Genomic DNA, 26,092 nt, shown 5'->3' with positions numbered 1-26,092 from the left:
TCCTGACGTAAAATTCTTTTTTATTAAAATGCAAAATGAACTTCAGAATATAACTGTGTAATAATTTTATTACGTTTGGGAGATCTCCTTACAAAGAGCTGGTGTTTGCCAGTGAGAGCTTCGGGAGGGGTAGGTATTCTGTGAGGGCACTTCTGTAATTATGCAGATTTTTTTCTTACCCTCCGGGCTCCTTCGATGCCAGCAGTAACTTACTTCCAGCTGCAGAGAGCACTGTGTCTCCAAAAGGGCTAACCTACTGTCACCGTCATCTCAGACTCCGTGTCTCTCCACTGAGTATTGGTCCTACCGTGTGGCTTTACCATCCTCGGTCCCAAACTGCCCTTCCAGAACTGAGTTTTCTGGTATAATCAGTGATCTTTTCTAGTCAGCACTTAACCTGGCGTTTTTACAGGCTGCACCACTCCTAATATCTGTCTGCATTAGGCCTGGTTCGACGGCTCATCTAACATTAAATTTTCCTTTGTAAGAAAAATTTGAAGTTGTAGAGCATGGTTCTTTTCTTTCAGGAAACTTTTAGGATTAAATGTCTCTCGTTTTTAGTTCCCCTCCCACCCCCTAAAAAAAAAGTCATTTTGTTGTGTCCCCAGGAATAGTACATTTAGTTTCTTTCATCTTGTGTTTTCCATAATATCACAAAACAGAAACGGCAGCAAGGACCTTGTTAAAATGGTCTCTGTGATTTCCATACAGACAGCTGGGCCACGGAGCACCTCTCAGCCTGATTCTGAGATGTTTCAGAATCAGCCAGTGGCGGGGAGGGGTGGGTTGCGAAGGCCCTAGAAGCTTCTCTGGCGCAGAATGGGCTTAATCTGCCTGATGAACCTACCTTATGGTTGATGCCACGCTTGTGAGAGAAACGAGCAGTTTATTCTGTGTTTATGTTTTACAGTCCTAAGTATCTTTGTCCATTGCCTGTTTTCCTGCAAAGGTTTTTACTGTTAGGATGGGTGGTCAGCTTGTTCTGAAAACTGGTTAGAATCACAGAGTTCCAGCTCCTTTACTAGCCTCCCCAACTCAAAAACAGACTCCAGTTATGCCTCCATTTGTTGAAAAAGTTTGTACTTCTCTAAAAATGATATTCCTTCCCTACTGGGGACCTAGGAGGGCAGGCGAGAAAGAGAAGCAGGCCTGGGGCCCTTGCTTCCAACCAGAGAATGAGGGTGAGGATGGCCGTTAGGGTGCCCTGTGGGGATGGTTGCAGGAGGTGTGATGGGAGACTGCGTCTCAAGACAGGGTCAGCGGAGAAGGGTGTGTGTTTTCTCTGGTTTTTAAGAGAAAGGCACCTAGGTATTTGATCTGATAAGTCGTTCAGTGGAAACATGAAACGACCTTTGGGTGGAGGGACATGGTTTGGCTGGAGATAAGACTATTTGAATCTATGGAAATGACTCCCGCAGGCTGCACAAGGGCTGCAGAAAGGCTGTACATTAAGGCATCAGAGTCCCACTTCCGGGACCCGCCCTTTCCTGGTCACCTGCAGGCAGGCTGCTCCTCTAGCTGTGTGTTCTGGCTCTTATTCTACCAGGAAGAACCCCCTGCTGATGCAGCCGTTTAAAGACTGGCTTCTCCTGAGGGGTCCGTGTTCCTCAAAGCCTGACCACTCGGCACATTTGCAGCTTTCTGTTAGGCTTTTTCACCCATTTTGGGACTGTACATTCTTCCATTTGGGGATTATTGCAGGCTTCTTGCTAAGGGGCTTAACTGACGCCTTCCCGGTCCTTCAAGAGGCTGAGCACCAGCCGCTCTCCGTGCCCCTCGGGCCGCCTGACTGTGGCTCATCCTCCCCAATTCCAGTCGGCACTTTCCTCCCCTCTCTGGCTTCCTCAGCGAACAGCTCTCTCTTTCTGCGGTCAGAGGTTCCTTCGTGGTGGTGGAGCCCTCAGGTCAGGACACAGGCCACTGCTCCACGCTGCCTGGATGGGCCACAGCACTCAGCTGTCAGGGCTCGAGGGAGGAACCGCCTCGGATCCGGATATTCTGTCCTGGGTCTGAACCCCAACGGCAGTTTTCTGACGGGTCCTGGATACATGCCACTCATGCTCTTCTCCTCTGAACGTGTGTGAGTGGCAGCGTGAGCGCCTGGGATGAGGTCCCATAGCAGGAGTGGGGGGGGGCCCTGGGTGCCCCCCTACACACAGGCGCCCCCACGTGTGTCGTTTTGTGCATCTACACACGCACACTAGCACGTCAGCTGCTGTCTCAGAGGCGGGGGCCCCACAGAATGGAGAAGTGGCAGAACTGAATGGCCATGTCACCTGCCACACCTGCGCCAGAGGAGGTCAGCGCAGCCACGGTCAGGCCTGGGACCCCCCCACACCTGACGTGTCACTTTGTGGCCCTCAGAGCGGTGGGGGGCCTGGCACCTGCACGCCTGCTCTTCCTTCGCCCCTGCAGGCGGCTCCAACACCCAGAGGAGGCCTCTGGGCACGTGGGGACCTCTCTAGGAGAAAGATGTCTCTTGGCAGAAGTGGCATCTTCTTTCTTGACCCTCCGTTGGAACAGAAAATAAAGCAAGATACAGGTAAGATTAAACATTTGCTTAAAGATTTTTAAAGGAAGGATGGTGTGATGGCTTTCTTCTTTCCACCCTTCTGGAAATCTTTCTCAGAAATATAAGTTGCAGCCATTGGCCTCCAAGCCACCTCAATCCACTGTGATCCAGGGTGAAGCCTGGAATGTTCCATTTTCCTCCCTTCTTGATTCTGGGTCCAGTATGACAGATTTCCATACAGCAATTCCCTTCATTCCTGCCACAGACAGTGGCTTTTGGATATTGTCAGAAAAATCAACCCGAAATGCTTTCAAGTTTTCATTACCTTGTAACGACAGTCTGCATAATGACAGCCTAGGTTCAAAAATAAGTTACGGGATTGCATTATTGAATTAGAAGTTTAAAGATCAGAGAGCTGTTTTAAAGGTTACTTTGTATCTGGTTTTCCCCCCAAACTCAAATCTTTGCCAATTTATTTTTCTTTCACTCAATTGCTTTTTTTTTTTTTTTTTTTTTTTTAACAGGATCAGTATCATAGCTTTACTTGACTGCTTTTTCCGTCAGTCTGGCTCCTGCCTGGTCTGCTGCTGTGGACAGCTGGAGAATGAGAATTAGCCAGCCACGGCCACTGCTGAGCCGTCCGTCTCTGGAGCGGGCTGGGTTTGCAGGTCTGCTCTGGGTTTCTACGTTTCCTGGCAACAGGAAAATCTTTAAAAATGCTAAATCCTGAAACCCATGGCAGTGAAGAGACCCTGCACACTCCTGAGTCCTGGAAAAAGGCCCAGAATTCCTCTCATCGGGCTGATGGTATTAATAAGAACCAGAGCATCGGAGAGGTGGGCTGCAAGCCCCTCAGAGGGACCTAACTGAGCACCAGTGCCTGCCTCGCTCTGACAGTGAAGTCAGGAAGCGGCAGAGAGAGGAGGAGCCAGATTCTTCCATGGGCAGCTTCCCCTCTGACCAGGGATGCTGGAGGCACACATCCCAGCTGAGCTCCACGCTCCCTAACTCCTGTGGACTCTTGGCCGGGCTTGCCTCCAGAGGGAGGCTGGGAGAGAACCACTTTCCTCAAGTCCCACCAGGACCCAGGAAGGCAGCAGGACCCTGGGTTGGAGAGCACCGTGGAATACAAGACAAGGACCTGGCCGGAGTTGCCCACACTCTACCAGCCTCCCTTCCCTTTTACTGTCCTGCCAGGAGGCGGAGAGGAGGGGCCCCAGCCAGAATGCCGGCTTTCCCAGAGGGACCACAGGGACCTGCTGGGAAGGAAGAAGCCAATTCACTGGCCAGTACTGGTCTCATTTCTTCAGAAATTATCCAGTTCTTGGCCACTGAACTGTAACATTCTCCAGAGGTTCGGGAAAGCGCATTTGGAGCAAGGGCTGTGCTGAGCCTTCTCAGGCAGGGACAGCCTCAGCGCTGGGTGGCCAGGGTCCTGGGTTTGTAGACAGGGACATCCTCGTCCCAGAGCGCCGGCCGCCCCTTGATCATGTCGGCTGCCTTCTCTGCGATCATGATGGTGGGGGCGTTCAGGTTGCCGCTGACCACACTGGGCATGATGGAGGCATCGACCACCCTGAGGTTTTCCACCCCGAGGACCCTGGTCTGTGGGTCCACCACTGCCGTGGGATCGGAGGGCTGGCCCATCTTGCAGGTGCACGATGGGTGGTAGGCGCTGTCTGCCTTCGCCCGCACAAATGCGTCTATCTCCTCATCTGACTGGACGTGGCTTCCTGGCTGGAGCTCCCTCCCCCGGAACGGTGCCAGAGCTTTTTGTGCAAAAATTTCTCTGGTCAGCCTCACACACCGACGGAAGTCATCAATGTCAGTTTCTGTCAAGGAGAAGAAACAGGTTAGATGCCTCCTCTTACCGTGCTGGCCTTGCTGGAAGATTCTCCACTTGCAGAGGCTCAAGAAGCTGCCTAAGGGGATACGGTTCAGGGACATGGAGGTCCGAGCCACCAGGCTGCCTGTCACCTACCCAAAGGCAGTTACAGTGCAACCAAGCAGAGTCCCATGAAGCCCAGACAGACAGCATCCTAGATGGACACAGCTTGCCCCAGAGGCCCTCGGTTTAAATCGGGGATCTGAATTTTCTTATTTATAAAATGGAGATAGGACTACATGCCCTGCCTCTGCCACAGTGTGGCTGTGAGCGCCCTGTATCACTGGGCAAAACCTGCCCAGTGGGGACTGCATTTTTGCTGTGCATAGAGGCAGGCCCAGGAATGGTAATTTGCTTTTAGAAGATACTCACAGGAACAGTAGGAAAAATGTTATGTGAGCTATCTGTATGCAGCCAGACCTCCTTCCATCTCTTGGTAGATTGTTCTGAAAGCTGCAAATCCTGCCTACTGTGTAAAATGATGTCCCAGGGCTACTTCAAGTGACCCAGGGCACTACACAGCAACACGTGCACGTTTACAGCCCAGGATAATGGAGTGAAGACAGAATGTGACTTGTGTCTCAAAAATGGAGTCCAGGGGCAAGATTCAGGGACAAAAATGAACCCCATAAAGGCATTCATTCAGTTCAATCAATCCATCGATGACCCAACAAGCCCAGGTCTGGGGGAGACAAAGGTGGCTGCATTACCTGTTGACAAGTAGTTGGGTTGGATCACAGGGTGGTCGTGGGGGTTGGCACTTCTCAGTTTGAGCCAGCCCACACTTGTGCCCCGCATGGTCCCCACATGCACCTGCAAGAGCCCAGAGGAAGTGGTGACCTCTGTTAACCCCCCAACTTCATGACTTAGAGAGCCCCGGGTTTCCTGTGGTGTGGAACTCAACACCCGACGTCAATTAAGAGCAGATACATGTTAGCATCTACCTGCATCTTACCCCCACCCCACCCCCATGGCATCAAAACCACCTCAATCCATCACTCCTGCTTCCCAGCTTTACACCTGATAGTTCAAAAGGTTCAGGGGCTGGCAGTGCCCGGGCAGAGCGGGCCTCTTTGTTCACGTCTAGTGCTCAGGACCTAGAGCATCCGCCCCGAGCTGGCTGTGGGTCTGGCCTTGCGGTGCACCACGCCGTCTGTCTCACTCTACCTCTGCCTCCCCACCCCACTTCCCTCCCCTCAGACACTCCGAGCAGCTGGAGGGCAGCGCACGGGCTTCTGGGCCCCCCACCCGGAAGGCCCTGCGGAGGTGGGGAGACCACCTGCCCACCTGGTAAGCCTCCTGCTGCGGCGGAATCCGCCCGTGGTCGATCACCTGAGACGGCAGGAAGTGGAACTGGATGTCCGGGTGGGGCACCCCAGGCTGGCTCCGGATGAACCCGCCTGTTTCCAGGTGGGCCGTGGCTCCATACCCTGAGGACCAGAGGACGATGGGGCAGAAGAGCACGTCTGGGCATGGCAGGTGGGCCAGCCTCCTCTCTCCTGGGCAGTTCCTCCTCCTCTTCCTGGCCTGTATTCTGGTGTCTGGACCCACGTGCTCAACTCTGTCCTCCTTCCCCGAGGTGGGCTCACCCAGCACTATGGCTTTCGACATCCGCTCCACGCCACGGGGCTTCAGCTTTGCCCCTCCCCTGACGCCACCACTGCCAACTCGACTGTGGGACTTGATGTCCCACAGGCATCCCACACCTACCGCAGCCCACCCTTCACACACAGGCTGTGATCAAGGTCAAGGCCCTCTTCCCTCCAACCTCCCACTGCTGTAGGAAGGGGGACCCCTTCCAGGGCCTGAGAGTGGGCTCTTCTCTGACACTCAGAAATGAACTGTCCGAGGAGGCACGTGGGCTGACCACGCAGAAGACTTTATTGGGAAGGGCCCCCACCCCAGGCAGAGAGCAGTCGGTGAACCCAGGAGAACTGCTCTGTCACGTGGCTCACAGTCTCAGGTTTTATGGTAATGGGGTTCGTTTCCAGGTTGTCTCTGGCCAGTCATCTGGCTTGGCCCATTGTCTGACTCAGGGTCCTTTCTGGTGGCACGCGCATCTCTCAGCCAAGATGGATTCCAGCGAGAAGGACTCTGGGGGTTGGTCGTCTCCTCCCTCTTTTGGCCCCTCCCGAATTCTCCTGGGAAGAGCAGCACCGTGTTCCGTATGGGGGCCTCCTGTTGTGAGACACCTCGGGCAAACGGTTATCCTTGTGCCTGGCCAAGGCGGATGGTTTTGGTCAACAGTTCCCGAGCAACTCAAGAGCCCACGTGTGGACCCTGGAAGGGTTCTCCCTTGCTGCAACAACTGGCGACTCTGGTAGGATCTCTTCTTCACTATGACTGGCATCCTGACTGCTCAGGGACCAGCTTGCCTGCAAATAGACCAGACCCAGGGGCCACTACTGGGACCGTTTTATCCCTGATCTCTTCCTGACACAGATCACTGGCCAGAGTGCCCTGACTGGGTTAAGGAACAAGAGACTGTTGACCTATTTTCCCTCCCCTCTCTTTTTCCTCTTTTCAACCCCTCCTATCCTACCCTCCTTTCTTCTGTCCTGGTTCTGGACACAGGAGTCTGGTTGAGGGGCTTCTGTTATCTGAGGGCCAGAGCCTGATCACCTCCAGTGGGCAGAGAACTTGAATTATCTGATATCTGGTTTCCGGTAGGGCCGAATTCCCATCCTCCCTTCCTAGAAGCCCAAGGAAAAGTCCCATAATGCCTGGGCGTCTGCGGGTGGCAGGAGACATCGTAAGGCCACCCCTTTTGTCCCTCCTCCTTCCCACCTGCCCTCCTGTCCTCCCTTTGAAATCTCTGAAGACCTGAGGTATTTCCATTTACTCTGTCAGTACTCCGATCTGAAGTTCTCTGCAGGAGGTTTTCTGAGAGACTGTAATCTTGTATTTAAGGGAGTGTGTGATTAGGAAAGCCATGCTTGTGTGTGTTTTGTACTTTGTGTTCTGCGTTGTGATTTGTGATGGCCATTCTGCTTTGTGAAATGGGAAATTCTGGTTCTGTTCCACTCAGAGCCCTCTTGGGAGAATTCTGTCTGACTGGAGAGATGTTAGCTATGAGCCTATGATTGAGAAAAAGATGGTATTTCATTACAACACTGTGTGGCCAGAATATTCTTTAGACTCCAGAGAAAATTGGTTTAGGTGAAACTCTTGAAAATTCCAAAACTGGTTCTTTTCGCATATACATTTATAAAAAGCAAACTTAATAAAATGCCTTTTCAGAATTCTGACCCTGAGGGAATAACTCCTTCTAGGCCAACTTGCTTTTCTTGCTCTGTGCCTTGAGACCAGGGCTCTCAGGATCACTTATCTAGATCATCTCTAATTCCTGAGATTGAGGGGGGGGAAAGCAGGGAAAGAAGCCTTTCCAAATTTTACTTATTCCAATTATTATTTATGAACTAGTGAGTTTTACATTACAATACCTGATTCATGAATGAGTTTAGAAGCTGAAGCTATGAGATCTCTGGTTGTTTGTCTATATATCTGTGTGCATTATATGTATGTTCTTACCTTTGGATGGCATTACCAAAATTAATTTTTCAATGAGCTCTACTTAAGTAAGCACTTGTAAAAATTTTCAAAAATACAGAAGGTAACTGGCCAGAATGAATTTCAGGTTCATGTGAACTGAAAATATTCAGTATTAATGTCAATGATGCTAAAGACATATCTCTTTAAATTAACAAACTAAGTTTAATACCAGATATTAAGTATAATACCTTTATTGTACCTAGGTTTAATAGAAGTCAAATAAGATCTTATTATATCTGTTGCAAATTTGTCAGCAAGGAAAATAACTTGGTATGATGAAATTTTATAAGTGAATTAAATGCAAGTGAGATAAGAGCTTTTGGGTGAACTTTTTAGGAATATTTATATTTTAGGAATGTCTACTTAAGAATAATCTTTCCAGATATTTGGAAACATACTTGAAATTTAGAGTTCTAAATTAAGTGACAGAAGTTTATTGAATAGCTAGGTCATTCCCAAATAAAAGAAGACACTGAGATATCAGTTACTAAACAAAGAAAGTAAAGGTATTTAGGGCTAATATGTTTGGTGCCACCCTGAGATGTTCTCTATAAGAAAGCAAACGTTTTTAGAAATCATCAGTAGTATTTATGTTCACCAATCTATAGAATGCTAATGTAAAAGTTTATAATTGCTTACCTCTTAGTTTTCACTAGAAATTAAGGTTTTTAAGAGTTGAGGACTCTAATTTAAACATGTGATTAAAGCTAATAGAAATAATAAAGGAAGCATTTCAGTACACAGCAGGAAAGGAGGATGTGTGTTTTCAGTGAAGAAGGTATGAGGAATGGAATTGCATTTTATTAAAGGAAAAGAAAGTGAGTTTGTCTGATAGCTAGTTGTTTCTTGATGGAGAAGAGAATGGAGACAGACTAACATGGATACAGAAGTGATGGAGGGTTCGTGGATGGTCAGCATTGGCTAGGTGTAGAGTGCAGTTAAGTGAATTTTGTTGTTAAAAGCAGGCTGGATCTGGTTTTCTCTCTAGGAAGAGAGAAAGTTTCCTTGGAATGCTGCTTTTGATGTCTCTTGTAACTTTGGTTAAGGAATAAGTATTATCTCACAGTGACCTATGATCTCATTTGACAAAGTGTTTTGAAACCTTTTGACAAACTTCCCAAATATCAAATTTTAAAGTTCTTTTGACCTCCAGCTAACTTGGGGACACTTCAGAGGGCCTCTGAGGCATTTCAAAGAGAAATATTTAACTAGTATTATTTGGTATGTTAAATTACACATACCAAAGCATTATCACACAAGTGATAAACCTACTTAGAATACACTCTTTGGGTAAATATTATTAATATACACATTCTAGAAATTATACAAAGTTTCTGAAATTTGGATATGTCCTGGTATTGTTATACTTTTAGTTATCTTAAAATGTTGTATGTCACAGAAACGTGGTTAAGCTTCTTTTTCAAAAACACTGTAATCAGATCTTTAACCTTGCCTTTTTAAGACTTTTTGTCATTCACAGACAGTTAAACTGTTGCTTTGCAAGACTGCTTCATCTTCAAGAAGATTCATAGAAAGAACTTTAGACAAGTAAAGGTTTCTGATAACTTTTAAATCACACTACTAAACTAGGTAAGACTTTTAAGAGGATGGAAGCTTTTTAAACATTTTTTTTTGAGTAGCTATTTCATTCATTTATTTATTTACTTAAAATTTTTGGCTGCACTGTGAGGCACGTGGGATCTTAGTTCTCTGACCAGGGATCAAACCTGCACTGGAAGGCAGAGTCTTAATCACTGGACTGCCAGGGAAGTCCCAGGTAAGACGTTTTAAAAGTCTAATGGAAACTGTTAATAAAAAGGATCAGTTGCATAGGACTGAATAAACTGATGAATGTGGTTTTAATTTTTATGGTTTCTATTTGAAACATTGCTAGCTTTTAGTCTGTGTTTTCCAGGTATAAAGAAACCCTTCCCCTCAAACTAATTATGACTTACAGCAATTTGATAAATTATACCTTGGTAAGCAGAATTGAAACACTTATCTTTTCTCTCTACCCGATCCCTCCAGAGATTGTAAACTCTTAGGTTCCCAGCAGCTTTATCAGATAAATTAGAAAGGCCATCTCCTAACAGGTGCATGAACCTCAAGGTATTTTGCAGACCTCAAAAAGGGAGGAATTCACCTAAATCTGTAAGGCAAAATCTGTGACAAAGCCCTTGGCGTGGCTTTCCTGGCCTTGGGAGGCCTTTTATCAATCAGACTTAATTAGCAGACAAATTAATCTTGATTTGGTTATATTTGATAAAAATGAGGGTAATTTTAGAGAGAAAGAGAGGTTTCAGTGACTATCAAATTCTTATTGAGGTCTGTGTTCACTAAGACTCACATCTCAGATAATTCCTTGCTGTTATGTTATATTGTTGCAGTGTTTAACTGAATTATAAAAGGACACTCTAAGTTTGTTTCTAAAGCTTAACTCAGTCATCTTTCTTTGGATGAAGATCAGATGCTCCATGATCTGCAACCAGGAGGTTAACACCAGGCTGTGGTCATTTAAATTTAAAGCCTCCCTTACGTTGGGGACAATTAAACCATACTAGGGATAACCAGCCTAGTAACACTAGGAAATTGGGCTGGGTGCCTCATGGACAATGCCAATATATAATTTCCCTTAAAGATAAGAACTGGTACTCAACAGACTGAGTCAGATGAATTGGGATATACTGGGCTGCACCTAATGGAAGTTCTTGACTTAAATTTTTACTTATGACCTTACTAATACTGCTAGCTGTATTATTTATATCGCCTGTTTTACAAAATTGTTTCTTGCATTACCAAATGACTAAGCCTCTGGTAAAATGATGAGCTATATATATAGTTCCATATGAGATCAATGATTGTAACAGTGTAACTCTAAGATATGGGAAGAAGCCTTTCAGCATCATCCCTCCTAGATTTAATCAGACTAGAAAGTATTTTACCAAAACTACCTTCCTCATTCAAGTAAGATTTTCTACACTAGTATCAGACGAAAAAGGCCTAATCAAACTATTTTCTCTCATTCCCCTCACCCTAAGCATAATTCTATTTAATTACCACAAGTAACTTCTATAATAACTACAGCACCAATAAGCAATGACCAACCTGTAACAATTACTAATCAAATACCATAAGTATACAATGCTGCAATTCCTATAGCCTCTTCACCAAAAAATCCAGAATCACCTGTAGATTGTCACTCAATCCCCTAGCCTATTAAACTTAAATACAATCTCCACTTCCCCACCTTTTAAAACATAAAATACCATTGAAAATTCTATTATCAACCTTGAAAGAAATGTACCTAAAACAGTCTTATTAGAGACTCAAACTTCAGGATGCTGTTCAGTAGCCAACAGCTGTCGTATAACCAAACACTACCAACATCCCCCCTAAATAAATCAAAAATACTATTAAACCCAAAAATGAGCCACCAAAATTCAACACAATCCCACAACCAACACTACAACCCACAATCAACCCAAGTCCACCATAAATAGGCAAAGGTTTTGAAGAAAACTGCACAAAACTAATTACAAAAATAGTACTTAAATACAATGTATGTTATTATTCTTACATAGCCAATGACATGAAAAATCCTCGTTGTTATTCAACTACAAGAACACTAATGACCAACATCCAAAAGTTACACCCTAATTAATAAAAATTATTAACAATGCATTGATCTTCTAGCCCCATCAGACATTTCATCATGATGACATTTTGGTTCCTTACTGGGCGTTTGTTTAGTATTATGAATCTTAACAGGCTTATTCCTACCAATATATTACACATCAGACACAATAAGCTCTTTCTCATCAGTAACACATCTGATGAGATGTTAACTATGGGTGAGTTATCTGATATCTACATGCAGACAAAGCCTCCATATTTTTTATCTGCCTGTTTATTCCCATAGGACAGGGCTTATGTTATGGATCCTATACTTTTTTAGAAATGTGAAACACTGAAATCATCTTATTATTTACAGTCATAACCACAGCATTTATAGGCTGTCTTGCCTTGAGAACAATTATCATTCTGAAGAGCAACAGTCATGACTAATCCCCTCCCAGCAATTCCATATATTGGCATAAGCCTTGTCGAATGAATCTGAGGTGGCTTTTCAGTAGATAAAGCAACTTTTACATGGTTCTTCGCTTTCCATTTTACTCTCCCACTCCTTTTTGCAGCACTAGCAGCTGTGCACTTACTATTCCTTCACGAAACAGGATCTGATAGCCCCACAGGAATCTCATTGGATATAGACAAAATTCCATTTCACCCCTACTATACAATCAAACACATTTTAGGTGCCTTATTACTAGTTCTAGTACTAATAATGTGAGTGCTGTTTTCACCTGATTTATTAGGAGACCCTGATAACTACACCCCAGCAAACCCTCTCAAAACACCACCCCATATCAAGCCAGTGGTACTTCCTATTTGCATACACAATCCTGCCATCAATCCCCAATAATCTAGGAGGATTACTGGCCCTAATCTTTCCAATCTTAATTCTGGCACTCATCCCAGTGCTCCATACATCTAAACAATGAAGCACAACATTTCGACCTCTCGGCCAGTGCCTATTTTGAGTATTAGTGGCAGACCTATTAACACTACCATGAATTGGAGAACAACCCGTAGAATACACCTTCATTACTATTGGACAACTAGCATCTATTTTATATTTCTTTTTAATTCTAGTAGTAACACCAGTTAACTAGCCTCACTGAAAATAATTTCCTAAAATGAAGCATCTTTGTAGTATATCTATCACCCTGGTCTTATAAACCAGAAAAGGAGAATAATATTATCTCCCTAAGACCCAAGGAAGAAGCTCCAGCTCCACCATCAGCACCCAAAGCTGAAATTCTACTTAAACTATTCCCCAAAATTTTGTTATAGGACATTTACAAGATTATTAAGTACCATGTCAGTATTAAAATAACCTCTTTTTTACCGTAAACTACTATGTACTTCATGTATATGTGCACTGCCACATTAATATGTACATACATACCATATCATTTGTAATACATTATATACATAATGTGCATTATTTACCCCATGCTTATAAGCATGTACATTATATGATTAATATTACACACTACATATTATTAATCATACATAGCACATAAGTCATATCAATTCTAGTCAACATGCGTATCACATCCAATAGATCAAGAGCTTAATCAGCAAGCCGCGCGAAACCATCAACCCGCTCGGCAGGTGTCCCTCTTCTTGCTTTGGAACCATAACTTGGAGGGATTTCTACTAATGAACTTTATCAGACATCTAGTTCTTACTTCAGGACCATCTCACCTAATATCTCCCACTCCTTCCTCTTAAATAAGACATCTCAATGGACTAGTGACTAATCAGCCATGGACTAATGACTCACACACAACTGTGATTTCACGCAGGATGCTATGACTCAGCTATGGCCGTCTGAGGCCTTAACAGAGTCAAATAAATTGTAGCTGGACTTTAATTGAATATTATTTACCAACATCATCAACCATAAGGTGTTATTCGGTCAATGGTTACAGGACATAAGGGAATTACAGACCCACATACACACACATACACATATGTACACTTATACAATGCACTGAATAGGTAAACAACCTATTTAACAAACCCTCCTTACCTCCCACTAAATCCCATGCTCTACATGCCTATGATGCCCTGCTAAACCCCCAGAACAAGGCAAAAACATATAAAGACATAGAACTTAGCTGTCTACCCAATAAACATAAATAACGCTCAAAATGAGATAGACCTAGGAAATAAACCCCAACTTACCAAAAAACTACTTAGATATTTACCATTTATATAACCATTTTTTATCAAAATTTTAACACTAAACCCAACATAAACCACATAAAACTATATACGTGTTACTTCACTATGTAAAAACAGCTTGTTAATGTAGCTTAAAATCTAAAGCAAGGCACTGAAAATGCCTGGATGAGTTTACGAAGTCCATAAACACACAGGTTTGGTCCCAGGCTTTCTGTTAATTTTTAAATAAAATTACACATGTAAGCATCTGCGCCCCAGTGAGAATGTCCTCTAAATCATTAAGATTAAAAGGAACAGGCATCAAGGACACTAATATGAATAGCTCATAGCACCTTAACCACTCCCCACAGGAAACAGCAGTGATAAAAATTAAGCCATAAACGGAAGTTCGACTTAGTTATATTAACTAGGGTTGGTAAATTTTGTGCCAGCCACCACTGTCATACAATTAACCCAAATTAACAGAAACTCGGCGTAAAGTGTGTTAAAGAGTGATATAAAATGAAGTTAAATTTTAACTAAGCCATGAAAAGCCATAACTAGAATAAAAATAGACTACAAAGATGACTTTAGTATTTCCTGACTACATGATAGCTGAGACCGAAACTGGGATTAGCTGATATCCCACTCTGCTTAGCCCTAAACCCAAATAATTACAAGAACAAAATTATTCATCAGAGAACTACTAGCAATAGTTTAAAACTCAAAGGACTTGGAGGTGCTTCACACCCCTCTAGAGGAGCCTGTTTTATAATCGAGAAACCTCACCAACCCTTGCTAATTCAGTCTATATACCACCATCTTCAGCAAACCCTAAAAAGGAATAAACGTAAGCATAATTATCATATATAAAAATATTAGGTCAAGGTGTAGCCTATAGGATGAGAAGAAATGGGCTATATTCCCTATTTCAAGAATATATTTCTCACACACGAATTATGAAAACTAAAAACCAAAGGAGGATTTAGTAGTAAATGAAGCATACAGTGCTTAACTGAATAAGGCCATGAAGCGCACACACACTGCCCATCACCCTCCTCCAGTATTATAATAATTTCCTATAATCTATTAGCAAATACTAATCATACAAGAGGAGACAAGTCATAACGAGGTAAGCATACCGGAAAGTGTGCTTGGATAAATCAAAGCATAGCTTAAATAAAGCACCTAGTTTACACCTAGGAGACTTCATAATTTATGAATACTTTGAACTAAATCTAACCCAACATCTCTCCCCATATCTACTAATATAAGCGGATTAAATAAAAGATTCACTCAACATTTAAAGTATAGGAGATAGAAATTAAAAATATCTTCTGGTGCTATAGAGAAAGCACCACAAGGGAATGATGAAAAAAAGCATTTAAAGTAACAAAAAGCAAAATTTACCTCTTGTACCTTTTGCATAATGATTTAACAAGTGAACATTTAACAAAGAGAACTTAAATTCCCGAAACCAGATGAGCTACTTATGAACAGCTTATTAGATTCTAAACTCATCTATGTAGCAAAACTGTGAGAAGATTTCTAAGTAGAGGTGACAAGCCTAACAAGCCTGGTGATAACTGGTGGTCCAAAAAAAGAATTTCAGTTCAACTTTAAAAATTAACAAAAAAAATTATAAAATTTCATGTATTTTTAAATGTTATCTAAATAGGTACAGCTTTTTAGAAATGGATACCACCTCATCTAGAGAGTAAAGACCAACACCACCATAGCTGGTTTAAAAGCAGCCACCAATTAAGAAAGTGTTCAAGCACAGCAATAACTTTACCTTAATACCGATAACAAGCAAATCAACTCCTAGATTTATACTGGACTAATCTACTGACCGACAGAGGTAATAATCTTAATATGAGTAACAAGAAGTATATTTCCTTGCATAAGTTTACATCAGTAACTAATAATATACTGATAATTAACAGTAAATAAATACAACTCAGCATTACATTATATTATTATTAAACACTGTTAATCCAACACAGACACGCACTCAAGGAAAATTTTAAAAAAATAAAAGGAACTTGGCAAACACAAACCCCATCTGCTTACCAAAAACATCATCTCTAGCATAACTAGTGTTACAGGCACTGCCTGTCCAGTGACAACTGTAAAACGGCCACGGTATCCTGACTCTGCAAAGGTGGCATCATCATTTGTTTTCTAAATAAGGACTTGTATGAATGGCCACGCGAGGGTTTTACCGTCTCCTCCTTTCAATCAGTGAAACTGACCTTCCCATGAAGAGGCAGGGATAGTAAAATAATATGGGAAGGCCCTATGGAACTTTAATTAATTAACCCCAAAAAACCTAACTAAATCACCAAGGGATAACAAAATTTTATAGGTTGACAGTTTTGGTTGGGGTGACCTTGGAGAACAAAAACGCCTCCAAGTGATTAAAGTCATCACTTACTGAATCCAAAAAACTGATCAACAGGTTACCCTAGGGATGACAGCACAACCCTGTACTAGAATTCATATCAACAATAGGGTTTATGACCTCGATGTTGGATCAGAACACCCCAGTGGTGTAACTGCTATTAAAAGTTTGCCTGTTCCACGATTAAAGTCCCATGTGATCTGAGTTTAGACCGGTTTCTATATATTATATATTTCTCCCAGTATGAAAGGACAAGAGAAATAAGGCCCACTTTACAGGCGCCTTAAAAACCAATTAATGATATAATCTTAATTAATACAGACAAAATATTACCCAAGACCAAGGTTTGTTAAGGTGGCAGAGCCTGGTAATTGTGTAAAACTTAAACCTTTATAACCAGAGGTTCAAATCCTCTCCCTAACAAAATGTTTATAATTAATATCTTAAAACTTGTTATTCTCATTCTTCTAGCTGTAGCATTCCTAACATTAATTGAACAAAAAATTTTAGGTTATATGCAACTTTGAAAAGGATCATGTGGCCTATTATAATCCATTGCTGAAGCGGTCAAATTAGTCACTAAAGAACCACTAAGACCAGCTATATCCTCCATTTCCATATTTATCGTTGCACCAATCCTAGCCCTAACCATATGAATCCCCCGCCCCATATCTTACCCCCTTATTAATATCAGTCTAGGGGGATTATTTACGCTAGCTACATCAAGCCTAGCTGTGTACTCCATTTTATGATCCGGATGGGGTTCCGACTCAAAATACACATTAACTGAAGCCCTATGAGCAGTGGCACAAATAATTTCACATGCAATTATTCTTTCATTAGTCCTCTTAAGAAATGGGGCTTTTACCCTCTCAACCCTCATCACAAGAGCATTTATGAATAATTTTCCCATCATGACCCTTAGCTATAATAAGATTTGTTTCCACTCTAACAGAAACTAACCGAGCCCACTGTGACCTAACAGAAGGAGAATCTGAGCTTGTAGCAGGCTTCAATGTAGAATATGCAGCAGGCCCACTCGCCATGTTTTTCTTAGCAGAATACGCCAACATTATCATAATAAACATTTGCTCAACAATCCTATTTCTAAGAGCGTCCCATAACCCCTACATACCAGAACTATACACAACCATCTTTATTATCAAAAGACTATTCCTAACAATTTCTTCCCTATGAATTCAAGCACCCTACCCTCCATTCCGATACAATGAATATATTTACTTTGAAAAAACTTCCTACCACTAATGCTAGTCCTGTGCATATGACATGTCTCACTACCTCTTATAACATCAAGCATTCTTCCACAAACATAATATGTCTGATAAAAGAGTTACTGTGATATACAGAGATTCCTTTAAAAGCTAAAAATAGAACTACCATGTGACAGCAGTCCCACTCCTGGGCACATACCTTGAGAAAACCATAATTCAAAAAGATATACGTGACGACACAAACAGATGGAGGGACATACCATGTTCCTGGATTGGAAGAATCAACATAGTGAAAATGACTGTACTACCCAAAGCAATTTACAGATTCAATGCAATCCCGATCAAATTACCAATGGCATTTTTCACAGAACTAGAGCAAGAAATCTTACGATTTGTATGGAAACACAAAAGACCCCGAATAGCCAAAGCAATCTTGAGAAGGAAAAATGGAGTTGGTGGAATCAGGCTTCCTGACTTCAAACTATACTACAAGGCCATAGTGATCAAGACAGTATGGTACTGGCACAAAAATAGAAAGGACGATCAATGGAATAGAATAGAGAACTCAGAAGTAAGCCCAAACACATATGGGCACCTTATCTTTGACAAAGGAGGCACGAATATACAATGGAAAAAAGTCTCTTCAATAAGTGGTGCTGGGAAAATTGGACAGCAACATGTAAAAGAATGAAATTAGAACACTTCCTAACACCATATACAAAAATAAACTCCAAATGGATTAAAGACCTACATGTAAGGCCAGACACTATAAAACTCCTAGAGGAAAACATAGGCAGAACACTCTATGACATACATCAAAGCAAGGTCCTTTTTGACCCACCTCCTAGAATCATGGAAATAAAATCAAGAATAAACAAATGGGACCTCATGAAACTTAAAAGCTTTTGCACAGCGAAAGAAACCATAAACAAGACTAAAAGGCAACCCTCAGAATGGGAAAAAATAATTGCCTATGAAACAACGGACAAAGGACTAACCCCCAAAATATACAAGCAGCTCATGCAGCTTAATACCAAAAAAGCAAATAACCCAATCCACAAATGGACAGAAGACCTAAACAGACATTTCTCCAAAGAAGACATACAGATGGCCAACAAACACATGAAAAGATGCTCAATATCACTCATCATCAGAGAAATGCAAGTCAAAGCCCCAGTGAGGTATCACCTCACACGGATCAGAATGGCCATCATCACAAAATCTGGAAACAACAAATGTTGGAGAGGGTGTGGAGAAAAGGGAACTCTCCTGCACTGTTGGTGGGACTGTAAGTTGGTACAGCCACTATGGAAAACAATTTGGAGGTTCCTTAAAAAACTACAAATAGAACTACCTTATGATCCAGTAATCCCACTCCTGGGCATATACCCAAAGAAAACCATCATCCCAAAAGAAACTTGTACCATAATGTTTATTGCAGCACTATTTACAATTGCCAGGACATGGAAGCAACCGAAATGCCCATCAACAAATGAATGGATAAAGAAGATGTGGCATATATATACAATGGAATATTACTCAGCTATAAAAAGGGATGAGATGGAGCTATATGTAATGAGGTGGATAGACCTACAGTCTGTCATACAGAGTGAAGTCAGTCAGAAAGAGAAAGACAAATATTGTATGCTAACTCACATATATGGAATCTAAAAATGGTACGGATGAACTCAGTGACAAGAACAAGGACGCAGATACAGAGAATGGACTGGAGAACTCGAGGTTTGGGAGGGGGCGGGGGGTGAAGGGGAAGCTGAGACGAAGCGAGAGTAGCACAGACATATATATACTACCAACTGTAAAATAGTCAGTGGGAAGTTGTTGTATAACAAAGGGAGTCCAACTCGAGGATGGAAGATGCCTTGGAGGACTGGGGCAGGGAGGGTGGGGGGGACTCAAGGGGGGGGAGTCAAGGAAGGGAGGGAATACAGGGATATGTGTATAAAGACAGATGATTGAACAAAAAAATAAATAAAATAAATAAATAAATAAAAGATATACGTACCACAGTGTTCACTGCGGCACTATTTATAATAGCCAGGATGTGGAAGCAACCTAAATGCCCATCAACAGATGAATGGATAAAGAAGATGTGGCACATATATACAAGGGACTATTACTCAGCCATAAAAAGGAATGAAACTGAGTTATTTGTAGTGAGGTGGATGGACCTAGAGTCTGTTATACAGAGTGAAGTAAGCCAAAAAGAGAAAAACAAATACCATATGCTAACACATATATATGGAATCTAGAAAAATGGTACTGATGAACCTAGTAGCAGGGCAGGAATAAAGACGCAGATGTGGAGAACAGACTTGAGGACACTGGGTGGAGGGGAAGGGGAGGCTGGGACATAGTAAGAGAGTAGCATTGACATATATACACTACCAAATGTAAAAGAGATAGCTAGTGGGAAGCTGCTGCATAACACAGGGAGATAAGCATGGTGCTTTGTGACGACCAAGAGGGGTGGGATAGGGAGTGTGGGAGGGAGACTCAAGAAGGAGAGGATACGGGAATATGTGTATACTTATAGCTGATTCACTTTGTTGTACAGCAGAAACTAACACAGCATTGTAAAGCAGTTAATACTCCAATAAAGATGTATTTAAAAAGAAAGTTACTGTGATAAATTTATAGAGGTTTAACCCTCTTGTTTCTAGAATCATAAGAATTGAACCTACCCTTAAGCATTCAAAATTCTTCGTGCTACCACATTGCACTATATTCTACAGTAAGATCAGCTAAATAAGCTGTTGGGCCCATACCCTGAAAATGCTGGTTTACATCCTTCCAGTACTAATAACCCCCATCATCTTCACCATCATCATAACAACCATTATCTCAGGGACCATAATTGTAATAACCAGCTCCCACTGACTACTTATCTGAATCAGCTTTGAAATAAATATACTAGCCATTATTCCCATTATAATAAAAAAAGTTTAACCCACGAGCTATAGAAGCATCTACTAAATATTTTCTAACACAAGCTACTACATCAATATTACTTATAACAACCGTCGTCATTAACCTATTATACCCCAGCCAGTGAACTATTACAAAAATCTTTAATCCAACAGCAGCTACAGTAATAGCTCTAGTTTTATGGTTAGGGCTCTTGCTATCTCCATTCCACTTCTGAGCACCTGAAGTTACGCAAGGTATCTTATTAACAGCAGGCTTAATCTTATTCACGTGACAAAAACTTGCACCCTTGTCAGTATTATACCAAATCTCACCATCCATCAGCCTACACCTAATGTTATCCATACCTATACTATCTATTATAATTGGAGGATGGGGTGAACTAAACCAAACCCAACAACAAAAAATTATAGCTTATTCATCAATTGCTCACATAGGGTGAATAACAGCCATTATATTGTATAAACCAACTATAACAATCCTAAACCTACTAATTTATATTATAGCAACACTTACCATATTGATACTATTCATTTACAACTCAGCCACCACCACACTATCAGTATCACACAAAATAACACACCCATTATTACACCCTCATTCTCATCACCCTATTCTCAATAGGAGGTCTTCCACCACGATCAGGATTTAGGCCAAAATGAATAATCATTCAGGAAAAAACAAAAAATATTTTACCCACACTAATAGCTATCACAGCATTACTCAACCTATACTTCTACATACAACTCATGTATTCTACAGCACTAACTATATTTCCCTGTATAAATAATATAAAAGTAAAATGACAATTTGATTTTACAAAACAATTTCCTACCAACAGTAATCGTAATATCCACAATACTCTTACCCCTTACACCAATCCTTTCAGTAATGGACTAGGAATTTAGGTTACACAGACCAAGAACCTTCAAAGCCCTAAGCAAGTATAATTTACAATTTACTTAATTACTGCTCAATAAGGATTCCAAGATCTCCTATATCAATGAATGCAAATCAGACACTTTAATTAAGCTAAATCCTCACCAGATTGGTGGGATTACATTTCCCATGAAACTTTTAGTTAACACCTACATACCCTAGTCAACTGGCTTCAATCTACTTCTCCCGCCACTAGGGAAAAAAAGGTGAGAGAAGCCCCCGCAGAACTGAAGATGCTTCTTTGAATTTGCAATTCAATATGTAAAATTCACCACAGGACTTGGCAAAAAGAAGACTCAACCCCTGTCTTTAGATTTACTGTCTAATGGTTTCTCAGCCATTTTACCTACGTTCATAAACCATTGACTATTCTTAACCATAATATCGGTACTTTATATTTATTATTTGGTGCTTGGGCTGGAATGGTAGGCACTGCCTTAAACCTGTTAATTTGTGCTGAATTAGGCTAACCTGGAACACTGCTTGGAGATGATCAGATTTACAATGTACTTGTAATAGCCCATGCATTTGTAATAATTTTTTTTATAGTTATGCCTATAATTGGAGGCTTTGGAAACTGACTAGTCCCACTAATGACTGGACACCCGATATAGCCTTTCCCTGTGTAAATTATATAAACTTCTGATTATTTCCACCCTCCTTCCTACTACTACTTAAATCGTCAATAGCTGAAGCCGGTGCTGGTACAAGCTGAACTGTACCTCCACCCTTAGCCAGAAACTTAGCCCATGCTGGAGCTTCAGTAGACCTTACTATCTTTTCCCTACATCTAGCAGATGTTTCAATTTTAGGTGCTATTAATTTTACTACAATTATTAATCTAAAACCACCTGCTATATCCCAGTATCAAACACCACTATTTGTGTGATCAGTTTTAATGACAGCTGTATTGCTGCTATCATCATTACCTGTATTAGCAGCTGGGATGATTATGCTACTAACAGACCAAAACCTAAACTCAACCTTTTTTGACCCCCGTGGGAGGGGGTGATCCAACCTTATATCAACACCTATTCTGATTCTTCGGACACCCTGAAGTCTATATTCTGATTTTACCTGTATTTGGAATAATCTCGCATATTGTAACTTATTTCAGGGGAAAAAGCCTTTTGGATATATAGGTAGAGTATGAGCCATAATATCAATCGGATTTTCAGGATTCATCGTACGAGCTCATCGTATGTGTACACTAGGTACAGATGTAGACACACAAGCATATTTTACGTCAGCCACTATAATTATTGCTATTCCCATGGGAGTAAAAGTAAGTCGTTGACTAGCAACCCTTCACGGAGGTATTGATGATATCAAATGATTTCCCACCATAATAAGAGCCCTGGGCTTCATTTTCCTTTTTACAGTAGGTGGATTAACAGGAACTGTCCCAGCTAACTCATCACAAGACATCATCCTTCATGATACACATTATGTATTGCACATTTCCACTACACACTATCAACAGGAGCAGTATTCGCTCTTATGGGAGGCTTCGTACATTGTTTCCCACTATTCTTGGGTTATACATTCAACTCAACGTGAGCAAAACTTCACTTTGTAATTGTATTTGTAGCTATAAGCTTCTTCCCACAACATTTCCTAGGTCCATCGGGAATGCCACGCCAATATTCCAACTACCCAGATGCATGCACAACATGAAACACTATCTCATCAATAGGCTCATTTATTTCACTAACAGCAATAATATTAATAATTTTCATAATTTGAGAGGCATAGGCATCAAAACGAGAAGTCTCAACAGTAGAGTTAACATATCTCCCGGGAGAATTCAGGAGAGGCCACAAGAGGGAAGAGATGACCAACTTCCCAGAGTCCTTCTCGCTGGAATCCATCATGGCTGAGAGAGGCGCGTGCCACCCGGAAGGACCCCAAGTCAGACTATGGGCCAAACGATGACTGGCCAGAGACAACCTGGAAACTAACCCATTTCCATAAAACCTGAGACAGTGAGCCATGTGGCAGAGCAGTTCTCTCTGGGTTCCCTTACCCTACTGCTCTCTGCCCAGGGTGGCCCTTCCCAATAAAGTCTTTTGCTTTGCCAGTACGTACGTCTCATCGGACAATTCCTTTCCGAGTGTTAGACAAGAGTTCACTCTCGGGCCCTGGAAGGCCCTGCAACACCTGCACCACCTCCTCCTCAAGGTGCTGCAATCTCCCTGGCCCAACAAATTCGTTCTTCAAACACACCAAACGCCTAGCCCCAGGGCCTCTGCACGTATTCTTCCTGCCTAACAGACCCCCTGCCACCATTCTTTAGTTTAACATTCTGATTATTCCTTCACTGTACTTAAAATCTAGCATGTTTACTTAGTTTCCTTCCATTGTCTCCACTAGAGCATAAGAAAACCTGCCTTATTAGCACTTCTCACCATGTAGCACAGCACACAGTAAGTGTGCAAGAAACGCATGATGAGTGAATAAGATTTCCAAGCACCACTTCCTGACCAAACTCAGTACTGTGAGACCCAGCTAGAAACTGACTGGAAAATGTTGAGAAATGGAAGCTGTAGTTTAGCATCAAGTGCCTTTTCTGTGCCTTTTCTCCTGGCCCCTTGGGCCCCAGATGGTGTCCAGGATGAGGCCATCCCCGTCCATCCCTCAGAGTCTCACCCTGGGCAAGCCCTGTGTATTGCATCTGGTCCTCACACCAATCTGCCACGCAGGAACTGTGTATTCCCATTTTGCAGATGGGAAAACTGATGCTTAGAGAGCTGAGATAAATGGCATAGCTCAGCTTTGAACCAGCAATCTGGAACCACAGCCTGTGCCAGGCACCTCAGGATGGAGGTTGTGCTGCCCACAGACCATCTCTTCCAAAGTCATGGATGAGCCACACCCACCTGTGAACTTCCAGAGCCACTCGAGGCCAATCCGGACCTTCCTTAAGGGCTTCTGTGCTGAGTGGAGGGTGATGGGGCGGGTGCATGCCTGCTGGATGTATATCTCCAAGTGGTCTTGGAGGTTCTGGCCAACTCCTAAAACCAGAGGGCGTGGTTAAGAAAATGTCTCCCAAAGGGGCTTAGCTGGCCTCTCAACATCCCCCTGGTTTTGAAAACTTTTCCCCCATCCACTTATCTGCCAGGCCAGCTCCTGCTCGTTCCCAGGGACAGCATTCCCACACTCCCAGCCAAGTCTGGCCCTCTCAGATGCTGCCAAAGCTGCCTGCCCTTGACACTCGCTCCCACAGCACCATCTGTAACCATCCAGGTGCCTGCCTGCTAAGCAGCGCCCTCCACCAGGGCAGTGCCCACGCCTACAGCTGGCACCCCTCAGTGAGCTGTCCTGGAATGGCTGATGGCCCCACCCTCACCCCTGGCCTGGGGAAGAAGGGAAGCAGGCCTGTCACCCTGCACGAGCCCATCCAAGTTCAAGGGGATGCTGGGCGGATCACTGTTATGGACCAGCACTTTCACAGACCTCTTATGATAAAGCCTCAACCTCTGGGAGCTTGGGTTATAAGAGAGGGTAAGAGGGACAAGGCCAGGCCCCAAAGAGCATCAGAACAGTCTATGAAATAAATATTAGGCCTGGGAGAACCATCTTAACATGAACAGCACGTCAGGGTAGCTGGTAAGTCCTAAGAATGGAAAACATAAAGGCCTGGACCCCTCTTGCCACAGGGCTGCCCTGTTGACCTGCCTGAGCCTGGCCCAGTGGGCTTCACAGGTAGTTGCTCCCTGCTAGAGGGCCCTCGCTGCTGAGAGGGATGGGATGTCCGGGGAAGGGAGGAAAACAACACAGTGCTTGGGGTTTCCCTGGGAGTACAAGTCCAGGAGGCATGGGGGACCTTCAGGCTGTGGGAAGAATGTAACAGTTCTGAGGAGCTCTGACTCCTGTCCCCTCCCGATTCCATGCTAATAAAATATAATAAACTGTTTTATCTAGCAGGGACCCCTCTGGGGCACCGTGGGGAAGGGAGCTCACCAGGAAGGTGGCACACCACCGGGATGCCCAGTTTCTTGAGGTCATCTGCGTTACCCACGCCCGACAGCATGAGCAGCTGTGGAGAGTTGATGGCACCTCCACTCAGAATCACCTCCTTGCTGGCATAAGCCTGGAAGAGGCAGGGGCCCATGCAGGTCACGTCTCCCTTCCAAAAAAGCCGGTCAAAACCCCAAGATATCGTGGCCTTGGCATGATGTTCCCAGATGGTAGGTGGGGATCCTATTCACAGGCCCCCGAGCAAGGAAAAAGATGCTCAGGGCCCCCGCAGCTGAAAGCAGCCCACACGTGCAGCTACGGGAGTGCGTGATCATAAAGTGTGGTTCATACTCTGATAAATTCTGCAACAGCCAGACAGTAACGATGGTCTTAAAAACAGGACTGTAGAGCTTAAATGAGATGAATGAAAGCAGGCACTCAAACGAGCAGTTTAAATAAAGCACGTGGTGAGCCAGATCTTCACATGCGATGCAGAACAATCCCCACATGCTAAGTGGAAAACAGCACAGTGCAGAAATACAGAGTGTAATCACAGGTATGGTTTTTAAAGTCTCTAATATGAACCTATCAACTTCTGGACAAGTGTGGAAAGCTGTAGCAGACAGAGTTCATGGGAGCACTCATGCCAGGGCACCACAGGCCCTCTGAAGGTGGCTAGACTGGGGCTTCCTCACCTCGTCCAGGCCACCAACTCCTGCAAGGCCCTGGGCACAGTCTTTCAGGCTGTTGCCCCCAGCTGCTCACTCCTTACCACCATGTCGATGGAGACAAGAACATGACTCCTGCCCACCCACACTGACTGTGACCACGGGGTCACTGCCCACTCCCTCCCGGCCATGTGAGCCACCCAG

At 43.2% G+C, this 26,092-nt stretch overlaps 1 protein-coding gene across 3 annotated transcripts in view; it reads right to left on the bottom strand.

Moving 5' to 3' along the window:
• The window catches only part of CHDH (choline dehydrogenase), a 62,641-nt gene continuing 36,549 nt past the window's right edge, over positions 1-26,092 (bottom strand). For 2 of the 3 annotated variants that reach the window (XM_057705792.1, XM_057705791.1), the window contains exons 5-9: positions 25,224-25,353; positions 24,140-24,274; positions 5,685-5,827; positions 5,108-5,210; positions 1-4,344 (exon numbers count right to left, since the gene is read on the bottom strand). In XM_057705792.1, coding sequence (XP_057561775.1) covers positions 3,926-4,344; positions 5,108-5,210; positions 5,685-5,827; positions 24,140-24,274; positions 25,224-25,353 — 930 coding nt within the window. In that variant the 3' untranslated portion in view covers positions 1-3,925. The remainder of the gene's footprint in view (positions 4,345-5,107; positions 5,211-5,684; positions 5,828-24,139; positions 24,275-25,223; positions 25,354-26,092) is intronic. The other variant, XM_057705793.1, reaches the window with a different exon arrangement.

This window comes from Hippopotamus amphibius, chromosome 13 (assembly GCF_030028045.1).
Source record: "Hippopotamus amphibius kiboko isolate mHipAmp2 chromosome 13, mHipAmp2.hap2, whole genome shotgun sequence".
NCBI lineage: Eukaryota > Metazoa > Chordata > Mammalia > Artiodactyla > Hippopotamidae > Hippopotamus > Hippopotamus amphibius.
Note: the sequence above shows the minus strand (reverse complement) of the source record. Positions and strands in the feature narration are given on the sequence as shown.